This window comes from Callithrix jacchus, chromosome 5 (assembly GCF_049354715.1).
Source record: "Callithrix jacchus isolate 240 chromosome 5, calJac240_pri, whole genome shotgun sequence".
Lineage (NCBI taxonomy): Eukaryota > Metazoa > Chordata > Mammalia > Primates > Cebidae > Callithrix > Callithrix jacchus.
In genome coordinates, this window is record NC_133506.1 from 88,627,370 (window position 1) to 88,642,890 (window position 15,521).

Genomic DNA, 15,521 nt, shown 5'->3' on the forward strand with positions numbered 1-15,521 from the left:
TGCCTACATTAGTAGGTGACTTATAAGTAATTCCTTCAAAACAGGGAAAATCTCAAAAAAAATAATAACCAGAATTTAGAAGAATTAGTTTTATTAAGGGAAAAGGCAAGTACTCCCTTTTAAAAATAAGAAATGATACATTACTCATGAGATTAATCTAAGAATTTATGCAAATGGAAATGTAGTTTTATTAGAAAATGAATTATTCATCCATTAAAATGTCTAGACCATAATTTAGTACACATTACTGATCTTCATGCATGAGAATGTGTTTGCAGTGACTTCCCAAATCTCAACAGATGCATTATCATCAGCTGTTTTCTCTACTTGAAGGTCGTGACTTTCTTATGAATGAACCTGGTTGAAGTGATTAAAGTAGGTATAATTGAAGGGTGGGGACAGTGGTGCGTTGGTAAATTTTTAACAGCCACCTGGGAGAGGAGGGCTGATCTGTAATATTTGCCAGTTTTTATTATGAAAATATTCCCACCCTAGACAATTTCAAGCTACCAGCTGTTTAACAAGCAGAATTTGAAAATATTGCAGTGGGCTCTTCTGAACCAGTGCAGGGATAGATAGCTCCAGCACACTGAGTGATACTAGCTGATGGTACTTAGCGAGGCAGAATGCTACTAGAAAATTCCTCTGTGGAAATTAAAGGCACAGTTAAGCTTAAGGGAACCAGAGCCTTCAAAATCAAGAACATAGCAGACCCCATGTGTTGTTTGGGTAAATCCTAGTTAGTTCCAAGCAACTCCTTTTTCTTCCTTAATACTTTGCACTCCCTAGAGGAATTTCATGTTTTCTTAGTGCTTCATCATCTAGAATACCACTGCATTAGTAGTGATTGTTAATAGAACTGGAATCCATAGTTCATTTTGCTCCCTAAAAACCTGGCAGATGAAAGTAATTATTAAAACTTCATAAATTGAGAACTGTCTCACAGTATTTTGGATATTGAAATTAAGTCTCTTTTACAAAGTTTATGGTTTAGGAGAAAACTAATAAAGACTTATTAATCATTGCAAAATACCTATATATTATCAAATATGAAAACAAAATAGCATGTTCAGTTTCAATTGGTCTTGACTTTTAAAGGCAAAAGAGCCAGTTTTGTACACAGGGCCACAGACATTTTTTTCTGTCCTTAGCTTCATCTTCTTTTTCCTCCTCAGATAAAACCTGTTTCTCACTCCAGGTATCTGATGATTGCTGCCCTCTTCCCTCTGCTTTCCCCGCTTCAGAGCCTGTGAGGTCCTGCTAACTAATAAGTTCTACTTGTTACTCGCAATTCACTTAGACTAAAATGTTCTTTCAGTGTGGAGATGCTTAAATCTCTAATTGTTTAATCAAGAATCAGTAAGCATTTAGTGAGTGCAAAAGCCTGAAATCTTACCAACCTGCTCCTTCAGCATAGCCCTAAGGTTAAACTGATTTTGTCAGTATAGGATCATGTGGAGTCCAAGAGAGAACTGGATACAAACATAGCTGATGTTTGTCTTTTCCTGCTTGACTCCTCTACCTTTGGGAAGATCACAGCAAGGGACTGGTCTTGTTGCGGCTGCATTAGGTATAGTCTAGGAAGCTACTAGGGTGTTGGGATCTAGCCCACATCGTTCAGCTCTGTCTAATGCCTGGGATTCCTTTTTCTCTGTTCCTCTGTCTCTTCCTTCCCACTGCATGTTCACATGCAGTCCTATATACTGCTTCAGACTTTACATAAACCTTTTTGGGGACATTCCCAAAAGAACATATGATACCATTCTCTTTAATGCTATCAAATAGGAAAAAAAAAACAAAAAAACAGAACACATTCTACTCAGCTTTTTTATGTGCAAGAGAAAAATAACTTCTCATGCAAATTTTCTTAACTCCAATACTCAGGCTGTCTCACAACTATTAATATGGATATTTCTGAAAATGGTGATATATATACTAATATGTGACAAAAGCTTTCACACTTGATTAAAAGCAAAATGAATTTACTAAGTGTATTTTTCCATGCCTTTAGAATAAATTATGTACCCTGAGCATTCACTAAACACATGCAAGCCTTTTCTAATGTTTTGTTCCAAAGAGATATGTGACCAAAGATCCAATAAGAACTCATTTATCCACTTGGTAATTATTAAGTAATTTGTTTCTTTCTATCTCAGAGAGAAAAATCCCAGATGAAGATTTCATCATTTTAATTGATGGATTAAATGAAGCAGAATTTCACAAACCGGATTATGGGGATACAATTGTATCGTTTCTGAGTAAAATGATTGGAAAGTTTCCTTCTTGGCTCAAACTAATTGTAACAGTTAGGACCAGTTTACAGGTATGTGTTTGTTTGCTTTTAAACTAAATTACTCCTCTTGGAAAGAGCTTAGACTGAAAAATTCTAGGTCCTAGTTCCCTAAACCTCTACTATGTCCTAGAGCCTTAGGAAGAATAATTCCCAAAGAATTGATGTAATATTTTGAGAGATATGATCTAGAAAGAACATTTTTTGTATATGATTCTGAGTCCCATTCCTGTGGCTCTGGATGAGGTTTGATAAAATGTCCCTCAAAATAGCATGAAAAGAAAATCAATTTTTCCAGACTGTTCTGGCGACAGCAGTGTAAAGACAATCTCTAACACTTGGACTTTTGTTTAACATTTTTTAATCATTTAATGCTCTGCAAAGTTCAGTTCAGTCTACACCGGAGAATCAGATTTTCTGGTTCCTCTCTCTGCTCCTACTTAAAACAACTCTTCTGTAGCATGAAGACGGACTTTCTTCTCTATCCGCCCTCCTCTAACAAAAATTGGCAATATTAGGGCTTCAGATTAAATTTACTACAACTGGGAGATAATTTGTTTTGTTTTGTTTTTTCTAATTACTTTCCCTGCTCACTCACTGGTCACTTAATGGCCTGGAAGAAGGACCAGGAATGTGAGACTGAGCCTGTAAAAATATATGGGCTAAAGATAAATGACTATACTTTCCCCAACATTCTCATTGTAGCTGAGTCAGTATCCCATTCTGTACATATTCACACTTGGTTTGGAAAAATGTTTCTCATTATTTTTATAAAAATCATTCCCTCCTCTGACAAATATTAGAATCTCAAATGTTATACACTCATCTCACTATTTGGATGCAGCCCCCCCTTGTCATAAGTGTTAATATACAGAAAATAGTCTGCACATTTAAGTCCCTCCTTTCCCCCACCAGGCACTTAGCATTATTCCTATATATTGGCCAATTAACATCACTGTCTTCCATGATGAGAAACTATATTTCTAATCCTGGCCTTATAGATGTTTATTGTTAATTTCAAAGTAATTTGAGCTAAGGATAAAGGATATGGATAAATCAATATAAATCCATCTTTATAACTAAAAAGTATATAACCTATCATTTTTAGTAGCTTGATTGCTAAAAATGAAAGACGAATTAAAGAAGCCTCCAGGAATGCAATCTCTGACTACTTGACCAAATGTATGCTACGTATTCTCACATAATATTGTGGGTAGTCTCAAAAGAAATTTTAAGTGTTTCTGGATAGAGTTAGGTGACCAATTTTTCAACTATGCCAACAGAAAAAGTACTTCAACTAAGAATTTTTAAAAATTATTTCATTTCTGACAGTAAAAGAATTCATAGGTTTTAGAAAATGAGCCTTCATTTATATTTGATCATCATTATTTCCACAAACATGTCTTAAGTCTTTAGAGTATTTCAGGGACTGTTCTAGGGGCTGGAGATTCAAAATGAACAAGACAGGCAATATGCCCATCCTTCCTCCTAAAGCTTATATTTTAGTAAGAAACACACCAAAAAATAGGCAAAACAATATATACTCAAATTATAGGTAGTGTCACATGCTATGAAGAAAAACAAAATGGGGAGAAGGGATAACTGGATAGTAGTTGTTTTAGATAGGATATACAGGAAAGTCCTCTCCTTTAAAAGTGATAAAATCTTATCTGTCTTTTTAAAAGATCTCTGTCAGTGGCTATCTACATAATAAAATGTAGGGAATAAAGAGTCAAAGCAGAAGTATAGGTGAAAGGTAATGGTGGCTTAGACTAGAGTGGTAATGATGGAGACCACATGAAATGGTCATATTTCGATGGACTGCACTTTGAAGGAGAATCAAAGGACTTGATGATGGGCTGAATGTGGGAATGAGCAAGAGAGAAGACTCCAGAATAAATTCTGGGTTTTTTTGTGAGCAAATGGGTGAATGATGATTTGAGGACAATAGAAAGATCACAGAGATCCTCTAGGGTCTGGTGGTAGGGTCAGTGGTAATGCTATTTATTGACATGGGGTGAGTTTTGTGGTGGGGGACAAAATTAAGTAGTTATGACTTAGTCACATTGTCTATGAAATACCCAAATGTAAATGTTGAGTAGACAGAGATATAAGATGGGCCTCAGGGGAGATGACTAGGCTAGAAACATAAAGTTAGGCATGAGCCACATATAGATGATATTTAGAACCGTGGGACTAAAGAATCTATTGATGGGAGTGAGAATGGCTAGAGAAGAGGAAAGAACAGAGCCCAGAGCCCTGAGTGAGCTGGGAAATAAAAAAGGAGCCAGCAAAAAAGGAAGGGTAAGAATGGCTGGTGTGCTAAGAGAGAAAAGAGCATTATTTCTCTGGGAGCAAGCTGCAGAACTTGACTCCAAAACAAGTGCAGAGAGGTGAGATGCCTTGTGTCAAACACTGCTGAGAGGTTGAGGAAGATGACAACTGGAACTCTGTTATTGGATTTGACAAAGTGAAAGTTACTGATGCCCTTGACAAAAACCATTTCAGTGAGAGTGGTGGGGGTGCAGCCTGATTGGAACAAATGGAGGAGAGAATGGGAAGGAAAAAATTATAAATAGCAAATAGAGAAAACGTTTGCTAAAAATGGGAAGAGAGATACAGGGTAGTAGCTGGAAGGAATAATACGGAGTTTGTCTGTGTGACCCAACTGAGAAGGTCAGGATGCAGGAGAGACAGTGGGTACTCACAGGAGCAAAGTCCATAAGTAGGTAAGAAAGGATGGAATTCAGTGCATGGGAGTAGCCACAAAGCCGTATCATTTTCCCCCAATAGCACTTTACAACAGATTACCAAGGTGCCAAGCTTCCTACTATTAGAAGTGTTCATTTCATCTACAGTATCTCCAGAAGGCCTGCATTTATATGTAGTCATTTTATACATCTGTGTTGTATGGGAATTTTTTTAATAGTCATTTTATTAGGAGGCTTAGAAAGCCACATTTTTCTAAGACATTCTTTGAATCCTATACATTTGTTACTGATTTGTACTTAGCATTATGCCCTGGTTTACACTGAGAAAAATCACAACAAAAGAGTTATACAGCACTCTGTTTTCTGTTTTATTTCAGGAGTGTTGTTTAGAATAATGATCATGAAATCACTTGTAAAGCACCCTTTACAAAAACCCATTAAAAAATTATCATAAGCCTCAATATTAGGAGAAGTCATGTCCCTTCTATGCAACTAATTTGTTTTACTTTATGGATACTAATACTTGATCATGTTTCCCTCTGACCATTTCAAAGTTCAGAATAAATTTGTGTGAACCTCATAGTTTATCACAAGAGTTAGGGGAAACTGAAGGTCTTTCTGTCTCTTTCTCTCTCTCCATCTGTTTTAGGAAATTACCAAGCTGCTGCCTTTCCATAGGATTTTTTTGGATCGACTAGAAGAGAATGAAGCCATAGACCAGGACCTGCAGGCTTACATCCTGCACCGGATACACAGCAGCTCAGAGATCCAGAATAACATTTCACTAAATGGCAAAATGGACAATACTACATTTGGCAAACTCAGTTCTCATCTCAAGACCCTCAGTCAAGGGTCCTATCTATATCTGAAACTCACATTTGACCTCATAGAGAAAGGCTATCTAGTGTTAAAGAGCTCTAGCTACAAAGTAGTTCCAGTTTCACTCTCAGAGGTTTATTTACTCCAATGCAATATGAAGTTCCCAACCCAGTCTTCCTTTGACCGGGTGATGCCTCTCCTGAATGTGGCAGTGGCCTCTCTCCACCCACTGACTGATGAGCATATCTTCCAGGCCATCAATGCTGGGAGCATTGAAGGCACACTAGAATGGGAGGATTTTCAGCAGAGAATGGAGAACCTCTCCATGTTCCTAATCAAGCGCAGAGACATGACTCGCATGTTTGTACATCCTTCTTTTCGAGAATGGCTTATCTGGAGAGAAGAAGGAGAGAAAACCAAATTTCTCTGTGATCCCAGGTAAGACATAGATCTGTGATATGTAATTCGGGGTCTATTTTCTGTTCATTGCATGGAGTATGAGTATTGAAAGCAGAAGTGTTCTTCACTGAACATTTCACATAGAAAAGACATCATCTCTGTTTCTTCTCAAGGCAAGGCTATAATGAGGTTAACTAATTTATTGTTTCACAGTGTTATTTCCTTAAGAGTCAGCATCTGCATAGATATTTAGAATGCTACCCTACATTCCTGTGTTTTTTTAAATAATTTTCACTGACCACACAGGGTTCGCAGGCTTTAATTAAGTTAGCCATTTAATTGACTTCCTCAGTATTATTATTCTGATATGAAGAAAGAATTTATATACTGTTCATCTCTTTGACCTAGAGCAGAATCATTTCAAAATTTCAAAACTTTTATTGCCCTTTTCAAAACATTATTATTAAGTTTCCAATGACTAAATCCATTAAAGTCCAGTCAGTGCTAAGCTTCATACTGGAAAATAGAATTTTAAACCTTATAGCTGAAAAAGATTTAAAGAGATCAGCTGGTCTGTCCATGCTGACTTTAGATAAATAAGGTGTCATTATCCTTATTTTGCTATAAAGGCCTTAAGATGCTGGATCATAAACTTGCACAGTCATAAAGTTAATATGTGGGAGGGAGGAGGCATATGCTAGAATAGGGATGGCAAGTGCATGGTATATACCACCACTTCCCATCCCACATGCATGGCAGGATCACTGACCTACTCCAGCACCCTCCCAGTGAGCTTGAACCTGACTTGAGAATCTTTCCCACCTCAAACCAGACTAGATATGAAACTGTTTCCCTTTTTATTGCATAAAACCTAGTTCTCTGGCATCCTGGTGGGGTATGCTTTTTACTCCTTCATACTAACATTTTTAAAGAAGTATTCCTTTAATAAAGTCGGTGTTTTCAGAAGCCAGTATTACTGACGTTGCAGAAACGAAGACACCAACAACATAGCTGGCAAATGCAGAGCTTATTTTGGCTCAAAAAGAAGAGGCCAGATTTGACTATGCCTCACATGTGACTCATCAGAAAGAATAAAACTCTGTGTTCATGCTGGGGTTTTATTGTCCTTTACCGTGTCCTTCACCAGGCCTTATTAGAGACAGCTGAACTGTGGGCATGCTGCTCAGCTTACTCCATGCTGATTCACCAGAAAATTAGTTCCAGATTATGATGAAGATATTAAGCCAGGAAATAGACTTTGTAGTATTTTCCCTGAGAGGGAAACTTTTTAAAGAAACATGCTGTAGTGAAAAGAACATAATCTCTTGAGTCAAATTACCTGCATATAAATCCTGACTCTTCTAGGAACTGTGACCTCTGGAAAAAGTTGCATAGTGTTACTAAGACTTAGTTTTCTTATCTACATAAGAGCAATAATAATGCCTTTTTTCTAGAGTTGTTGAGAAGTTAAGTGAGGTCATATAATATTATGCCTAGAAGAGTACCAAGTACAAATAAGCATTCAGGGTATGTTCTTTTTCTTTGCCTCCCTCTACAGTAATAGACCCTTCCGGTGTACCTTAGTTAAGTCCTGTGGCTAATTGGATAGCAACAGCAATCTTCTGCTATTATCATTTTGGAGCACAATATTTTAAAAAGAAACAAAAACAGTCTGAGTCGCTTCTGTGAATTGTATGATGTTCCCAAAAGGATTTTACCATAAATCCTACTAGTACTGTTGTCAATATGTAATATGTAGAACTGGCAGCTACCTATATAGGAAAAATAAACTAATCTAGAATTACCTAATAAACACTTTGAGATAAGTTCCCAGAGAAACTTTGCTAGCTGGTCTGGGACCTTAGATCCTGGGACATCACAGAGGATTGAAAGCTGAGGTCCAAGGCAACCAGAATACCACTGAATTAATAGTATCCTTACAACAGATGACATCCTCAGGGGCTCTCAGAGGAGGAAATATGGCTTTATACAGCCATGTCATGACTATGCAGGCTTGCCTTCTTAACATTGTCTATTAACTAGGAGTTTTGCAGCAACTGGCTGATGCACTGGGACAAGAGGAGCAGTTACTTCCAACTTCAAATCCTGTATACTCTGTTCCTTTGTGATTGAATAACATGGCTGCTGAGAGATCATCCTATTTCTTTTAATGGCAGAGAGTAAAATTGTAAACAGGATAAGAAGTTATCAAAAAAAGCTTTCTTAGATTTCATTTCAGTTGGAATTCAGCCGCCTCCCCAGCATTGGCTGGCACCAACCTTGTTACGAAGTACTGAAGTGTTGATCTCAGTGCTTAAGACTCCCTAGGTCAATGAGATGGAAATTCACTAAGAATTTAATGCTGTTGGCAAAGCCCAAGCTGGTCTTTCAAAGAAGCTGGCTGCAGTTGTTTTCCATTTCTGGCAGATCTGGTTAGCAGTACTCTCTCCAGGCAGGGTTTGTCTTTATGGCCTTCAGCCTCCACTTCTTGCACATGGTTTTCCCTTCTGTTCTCCACTTTCTCTTCAACTTGTCTCTAAAGCATCTAATGTGTTTTAGTAGATCAAGGAAAACAAGTTCATGCCTCTAAAATCACACCAGGTAAGGCAGTGCCTGATGTGTATCTCTGCAATGTAAGGAGAAATTCAGAGGCAACACAATATCATTGTCCCTTCTAGTCCATTTTCCTGGGCTTTCAAAACTCAGTTGTTTACTCTGAACTTGTTGACCTTATTGGGAAGTTAGACATAGATGCAGATATTCTACTGATGCCAAAAAGTGGTTGATCTTCAAAAATAGGCTACCCAATGAGGTAGCTTCTGCCTGAACTGAAAAGAGTCAGTAATTTGAGGATGGTGCTGGAAGCAGGAAATAGCAGAGCCAGAGGTTAATGCTACAGCTGAGATTGAGTTTTCGTTATTTTGAATACCAAACTGCCTATTGTCTCTGAATCTTGGCAAGGATTTGACCTATCAGAGAGAATGACGTCATCTTACACAGACATATCATTGTCATAGAAATAAATGAGTAACAAGGTAAGGGGTGTGTGTGTGTGTGTGAGAGAGAGAGATAGAGAGAGAGAGAAACTGTAAGCAGAGTATCACTGAAGAATCTTTTAGATTTGCAATTTAGGTAAAATATGCCTCTGGAAGCAATCACAAACCTTAGACCACACCAACTCGTTCTGCTCTCTGCCACTGTTCATCACTGTCAGCCTTCTTCCATACCCCAAACTTAAATCTGTCTTATGTTTTATTCCCTTGGGCACTGAGATATCACATTATCTCACTAACTTAATAAATGAATTCCTGCTATTATGCGAATTTAAAATAAGACATTTGAGAGAAATAGTCATCAGCCGTTGTTATGCAACCTTTTAGTGACTCTGATAGTAGAAATTTAAGGCTGATAGACAGTCGGGGGCTGCCCGCCTTGTGGTGCTGTCCAGTTACTGCTTGATATTTCTACATCACTTTAGCCTCACCCAGAATAAATCACCACTCTGTTCTGTTTCCATTCCTCATTATCTCAATTCTCATAGTATCTAGCTTTCCATTCCATAGGAACAGCTCTCCAGATTTTTATTTATTTTTTTATTTGTGTGTGTGTGTGTGTGTGTGTGTGTGTGTGTAAGATTTTGACATAGAGATTAAAAGACTCTACTGCCTTATTATGTTTGTATTTTTGTGGGGTTTTTTGTTTTTTTTTTGAGACAATCACTCAGGCTGGAGTGCAGTGGTGCAGTCATGGCTCACTGAAGTCTCAACCTCCTGGGCTCTGGCAGTCCTCATGCCTTAGCCTCCTGAGTAGCTGTGACCACAGACACATGGCACCATGCCTGACTAATTTTTTTTTATTATTTTTAGAGGCAGGGTCTTTTTTTTTTTTTTTTTTTTTTGAGATGGAGTTTTGTTCTTGTTGCCCAGGCTGGAGTATAATGGTGCAATCTCAGCTCACTGCAACCTCCACCTCCTGGGTTCAAGCAGTTCTTCTGCCTCAGCCTCCCAAGTAGCTGGGCTTACAGGCATGTACCACTACCCATGGCTAATTTTGCATTTTTAGTAGAGACGTTTCTCGATGTTCCCCAGGCTGGTGTCAAACTCAGGTTCAAGTGACCCACCTACCTTGTCCTCCTAAAGTTCTGAGATTACAAGGATGAGCCACTGCACCTAGTGTTTTGGGATTTTTTTGTTTGTTTTTCTGTTTTTTTTTTCTCAAGACAAAGTCTCACTCTTGTCCAGGCTGAAGTGAAATGGCACCATCTCTGCTGACTGTAACCTCTGCCTCCCAGGTTAACGGAATTCTCCTGCCTCAGTCTCCCGAGTACCTGTGATTACAGGTGCCTCCCATCACACTCAGCTAACTTTTTTTTTTTTTTTTAAGTAGAGACAGGGTTTCACCATGTTCGAGCCAGGCTGGTCTCAAACTCATGACCTCAGGTGAACTGCCTACCTTGGCCTCCCAGAGTGCTGGGATTACTGGCGCAAGCCACCACTCCTGGCCCACCCAGCCTTCTTTTTAAATGTTTGAATAAGACACAGGAAGCTTGTTTTGAACTTCATATAATGAGTATTGAGTTGATACAACCTAATGAGGTTGTGATATGGGAGCCTAATTTGGTTTGACTTGATTTCCTCAAATTAAAGGCAGCAAATCCTATGATGAACGGAAGGTAAAAGGCAACACAAATCCTACTTATACCATCGGATAGTTGAGCACTTACTTGATTCTTTATGACTAGAGTTGATTGCTTATAATAATGGTTTGTTGAGATTTTTTCTAACTAACTTATTTGACCATGTTAGTAAGTGAATTACACATTGGAGACCTGATGCTCCAAAATCCATGCCGCAAAGCAGACTGTCAGAGAAGACGCAGTTTGTCTAAGGAAAAAAGAGAGGGCGTCCTCCCCAAAATGAAAAATAACTGTGCCAGAGGTCTGCATAACAGGGCTTCTTACAGAATAGATGGGTCTGAAATGACCACAAAATCAATGGTGAGTTGAGGTTTGTGTTCATTTTTTTAATCCAAACATGAGCCTCTAGGCAAGATGATATTTAATCTTAGCCTCACTGAAGCACAAACTCAAGGTCACTGCTCCTGCTAGCCATTGCAGGCTCCCAGAGCAGACCCTTAAACTGGAGGATGGGTTCTGCTTTCTCAAAGCATTAGGAGAAAATTCAGCAAAATGATAAAGCATGGGATAGAAAAAGAGCCTCTTAGAACTAAATCAACCCTTAGGAGGCTTGGAAGAGTTAAAGGAGAGAGAAGAGAGTATCAGACATCATTTATTCACACTTTCAAATTTTTTTAATTTTTAATTTTCTGTGAGTACATGTTGTATGTATTTATGGTTACATGAGATATTTTAATATAGACATGCAATGTATAATAATCACATCAGGGTAAATAATGTATCAGTCACCTCAAGCAGTTATCGTTTGTGTTTCATGCAATCCAATTATACTCTTTTAATTATTTTTAAATATATGATTGAATTACTCTTTTCTATAGTCACCCTGTTGTGCTAGCAAATACTAGGTCTTACTATTCTTTCTATGTTTTGTACCCATTAGGCATGCCCCACTTTCCACCAGCCCCACCCTACCACTGACTACCCTACTTAGCTTCTGGTAACCATCCTTCTATTCTCTATCTCCATGAGTTTGGTTATTTTAATTTTTAGCTCCAACAGATAAGTGAAAGCATGCAGTGTTTGTCTTTCTGTACCTCGCTCATTTTACTTAACATAATGACCTCCAGTTCCATCCATGTTGTTGCAAATAATGATCTCATTTTTTTATGGCTGAATAGTACTCCATTGTGTATATGCTCCACATTTTGTTTATCCATTTGTCTATTGGTGGACACTTATTCCAGATCTTGGCCATTGTGAGTAGTGCTGCAAAAACACATGAAACTTCAGAAATCTCTTCAATATACTGATTTCATTTCTTTTGGGTTTATACATAGGACTAGGATTGCTGGATCCTGTCGTGTCACAGGATCCTTGGGGTGTTGCTTTACCAGCCAGAAACCTCTGCGGCTGGCAGCGCCTTCTGCCTGAGTATTGCTCACGCCCTTTGGACTCATTCTGCCCACTCAGTTCAGCAGGCTGCACTCAGCTTGTGCTACTGGCCCAGATTCCATATCTCCCAAGGGCGAGCCAGGCACAGAGCCATGAGGGGTGTGTAGGCAAGAGAGCATGGGGTCCTGCCACTGTGCAAAACCAGCCCACTGGCTGCTGCAGTGGGGCAAGCAACTCCAGGCACTAGCACAGGTGCCAGCTGCATCTGTGCTAGTGCCTGGAGCTTCCACTGCGGGCACCCATGTCTGGACAAGGGGAATGTAGAGGTGCCTGGAAGCTCGGAGACATCAGGAATCACAGAGCCCCAAAGAGGGTCTCACAGCCCTGGCTAGGAGAGTTCCTAGGTTTGAGATCCCCAAAGGGCTCTAGCTCTTCTCTTCTTCTCGCCGTCCACATATGGGGAGTAGGGGGGCATGTTTCAGCCCTGGTTTGTGTTACAGCTCTTTCAGTCCCACCATCCAGCATGTCCTGAGGTCTTGTCCTGCATCCAGGAAGAATGAAGTACATGGACAACTGGAGAGTGAGCAGCACAGAGAGGAACTTCATTGAGCAACAGAACACCTCACAAGAGACCAAAACTGGGAAGCTCCTTTCCACAAGCAGGTCATACCTATAAGTGTCCAGCTCTCAGCAGAGAGGAGACCCAGATTGGGTATCTCCTATGCATAGGCAGGTTGTCCCACCAAGTGTGCAGCCGTCAGCAGAGAGGAGACCTGGAATGGGTAGCTCCTGTCTGCAAGCAGGTTGTCCCAATGTCTCTGTGAGTTTGGCTGGGTCTGGGGATTTTATGGGCTTCAGAAGGGAGGACGTGCAGGCTAATTGGTCCATGGGCAGGCCTGGAAAAAGCTCCCTAAGTTCTCACTCAGGGCCATGGACTCCACCCAGCACTGACAGCCCGGCCCCCATGCTTCAGGCCATTGCTGGCCTGAAGGTCACTGGGACCCACCCCTTTCCACCCAGGAACCTGTCTGCCTCCTGCCACCATCAGTCATGTCATCCATGGCATGGCACCCAGGCTATTCATGCCAAGAGGCACCTGCAGGCCTGCACCAAGCCACTCTCAGCCTACCCCCAGCCTCCCTCCCATGTTCATCAGCACCCAAACTCTAGAGGGGCTGAGGCAGCATGGGGCTGACATGTCAGTACTGCCCTGAGCACACACACACCTGGCTGGGTCACAACAGCACCCAGCCTCAGGCTCAGCTTTGCTCTGGAATCAGAGTGGGCCCTGGGAACAGGGAGAGGCCAGATAGAGAAAGCAGGCACTTCTGAGCCTGGGGGGCCAGAGGGGGCCTTCCCAGATCCCCAAGAGCACAGGGATGCCCAGGTTCACAGCTGTGGCTGGGTGGGGCTTACGCCCTGCCAACACAGGAGTGGGCACAGCTCCTGCCTGTTTATATCTCCCGCTAAACTCTATTTTTACTTTTTTTAGGAATCTCCAAAGTGTTCTCCATAGTGATTGTACTATTACATTCCCACCAACAGCGTACAAGGGTTACTTTTCTCCATATCGTGGCGAGCATTTGTTATTGCCTATCTTTTGGATAAAAGCCACTTTAACTGGGATGAGATGATATCTCATTATAGTTTTTATTTGCATTTCTCTGTTGATCAGTGATCATATACCTGTTTGCCATTTGTATGTCATCTTTTGAGAAATGTCTCTTGAGATCTTTTGCCCATTTTTAAATCATATTATTAGATTTTTTCCTATAGAGTTGTTTGAGCTCTTTATATATTCTGGTTATTAATCCCTTGTCAGATGAGTAGTTTGCAAATATTTTCTTCCATTTTATGGGTTGTCTCTTCACTTTGTTGTTTACTTCCTTTGCTATACAGAAGCTTTTTAACTTGATGAGATCCCATTTGTCCATTTTTGCTTTGCTTGTCTGTGCCTTTGGTGTATTGCTCAAGAAGTCTTTGCCCAGATCAATGTCTTGAAAAGTTTCCCTAATATTTTCTTTTAATAGTTTCATAGTTTCCAGTCTTAGATTTAAGTTTGCAATCCATTTCGATTTGATTTTTGTATATGGTGAGAGATAGAAATCTAGTTTCATTCTTCTGCATATGGATATTCAATTTTCCCAGCACCATTTATTGAAGGGACTGTCCTTTCCCCAAAGTATGTTCTTAGAATCTTTTTTAAAAATGAGTTCACTGTAGATGTATGAATTTATTTCTGGGTTCTCTATTCTGTTCCACTGCTCTACATGTCTGCTTTTATGCCAGTACCATGCCATTTGGGTCTATAGTATAATTTGAAGTCAGGCAGTGTGATTCCTCCAATTTTGTTCTTCTTGCTTAGGATAGCTTTGGCTATTCTGGGTCTTTCACTAACACTTGACTATTAGTAGATGAGCTTACCTTTCTGGAAATATTAGTGCTTTATCACTTCTCAGAGTCTAGACATGCTAGACACTTATAACTCTTCTCTATCTTCCATTAAGGGCTAATCAGTCTTGTGATGTCATAGTTTAGTTGTATGATTTCCAAGAAGATACTTCATTGACCTGTAATATTATTGGGGATTTATCTAATTTGCCAATGAATTTTTTTTCCTATTATCCACTTTCTAACCCCCTATTGGCATCAAGAATAAATATGAGACTCAGATATGAAGTAGTGACCCAATGTCATGGTTTTGTGATATGATGAAAAGGAGGAATTACATGAAATCTATTATATATTTTGGAATATTTTCAGTTTGCCAACACATGAATGTCTTTCAGCTTTACAAGTTTGTTTTCTCTCAGCATAAAACATGGGATCGGCCAGGCATGGTGGCTCACGCCTGTAATCCCAGCACTTTGGGAGGCCGAGGCGGGTGGATCACGAGGTCAAGAGATCAAGACCATCCTGGTCAACATGGTGAAACCCTGTCTCTACTAAAAATACAAAAAATTAGCTGGGCATGGTGGTGCATGCCTGTAATCCCAGCTACTCAGGCGGCTGAGGCAGGAGAATTGCCTGAACCCAGGAGGTGGAGGTTGTGGTGAGCCGAGATCGCACCATTGCGCTCCAGCCTGGGTAACAACAGCAAAACTCCGTCTCAATGCCCATTGATGATAGACTGGGAAAATGTGGCACATATACACCATGGAATATTATGCAGCCATCAAAAACGATGAGTTCGTGTCCTTTGTAGGGACATGGATGAACCTGGAGAACATCATTCTCAGCAAACTGACACAAGAGCAGAAAATCAAATACCACA

The 15,521-nt window shown here is 39.9% G+C and overlaps 1 protein-coding gene across 12 annotated transcripts in view; it reads left to right on the forward strand.

The window, feature by feature from the left end:
• The window catches only part of TANC2 (tetratricopeptide repeat, ankyrin repeat and coiled-coil containing 2), a 440,895-nt gene that overhangs the window by 361,736 nt on the left and 63,638 nt on the right, over nt 1–15,521 (forward strand). For all 12 annotated transcript variants that reach the window (XM_035300383.3, XM_035300386.3, XM_035300388.3 and 9 more), the window contains 2 exons: nt 2,157–2,323; nt 5,651–6,258. In XM_035300383.3, coding sequence (XP_035156274.1) covers nt 2,157–2,323; nt 5,651–6,258 — 775 coding nt within the window. The remainder of the gene's footprint in view (nt 1–2,156; nt 2,324–5,650; nt 6,259–15,521) is intronic.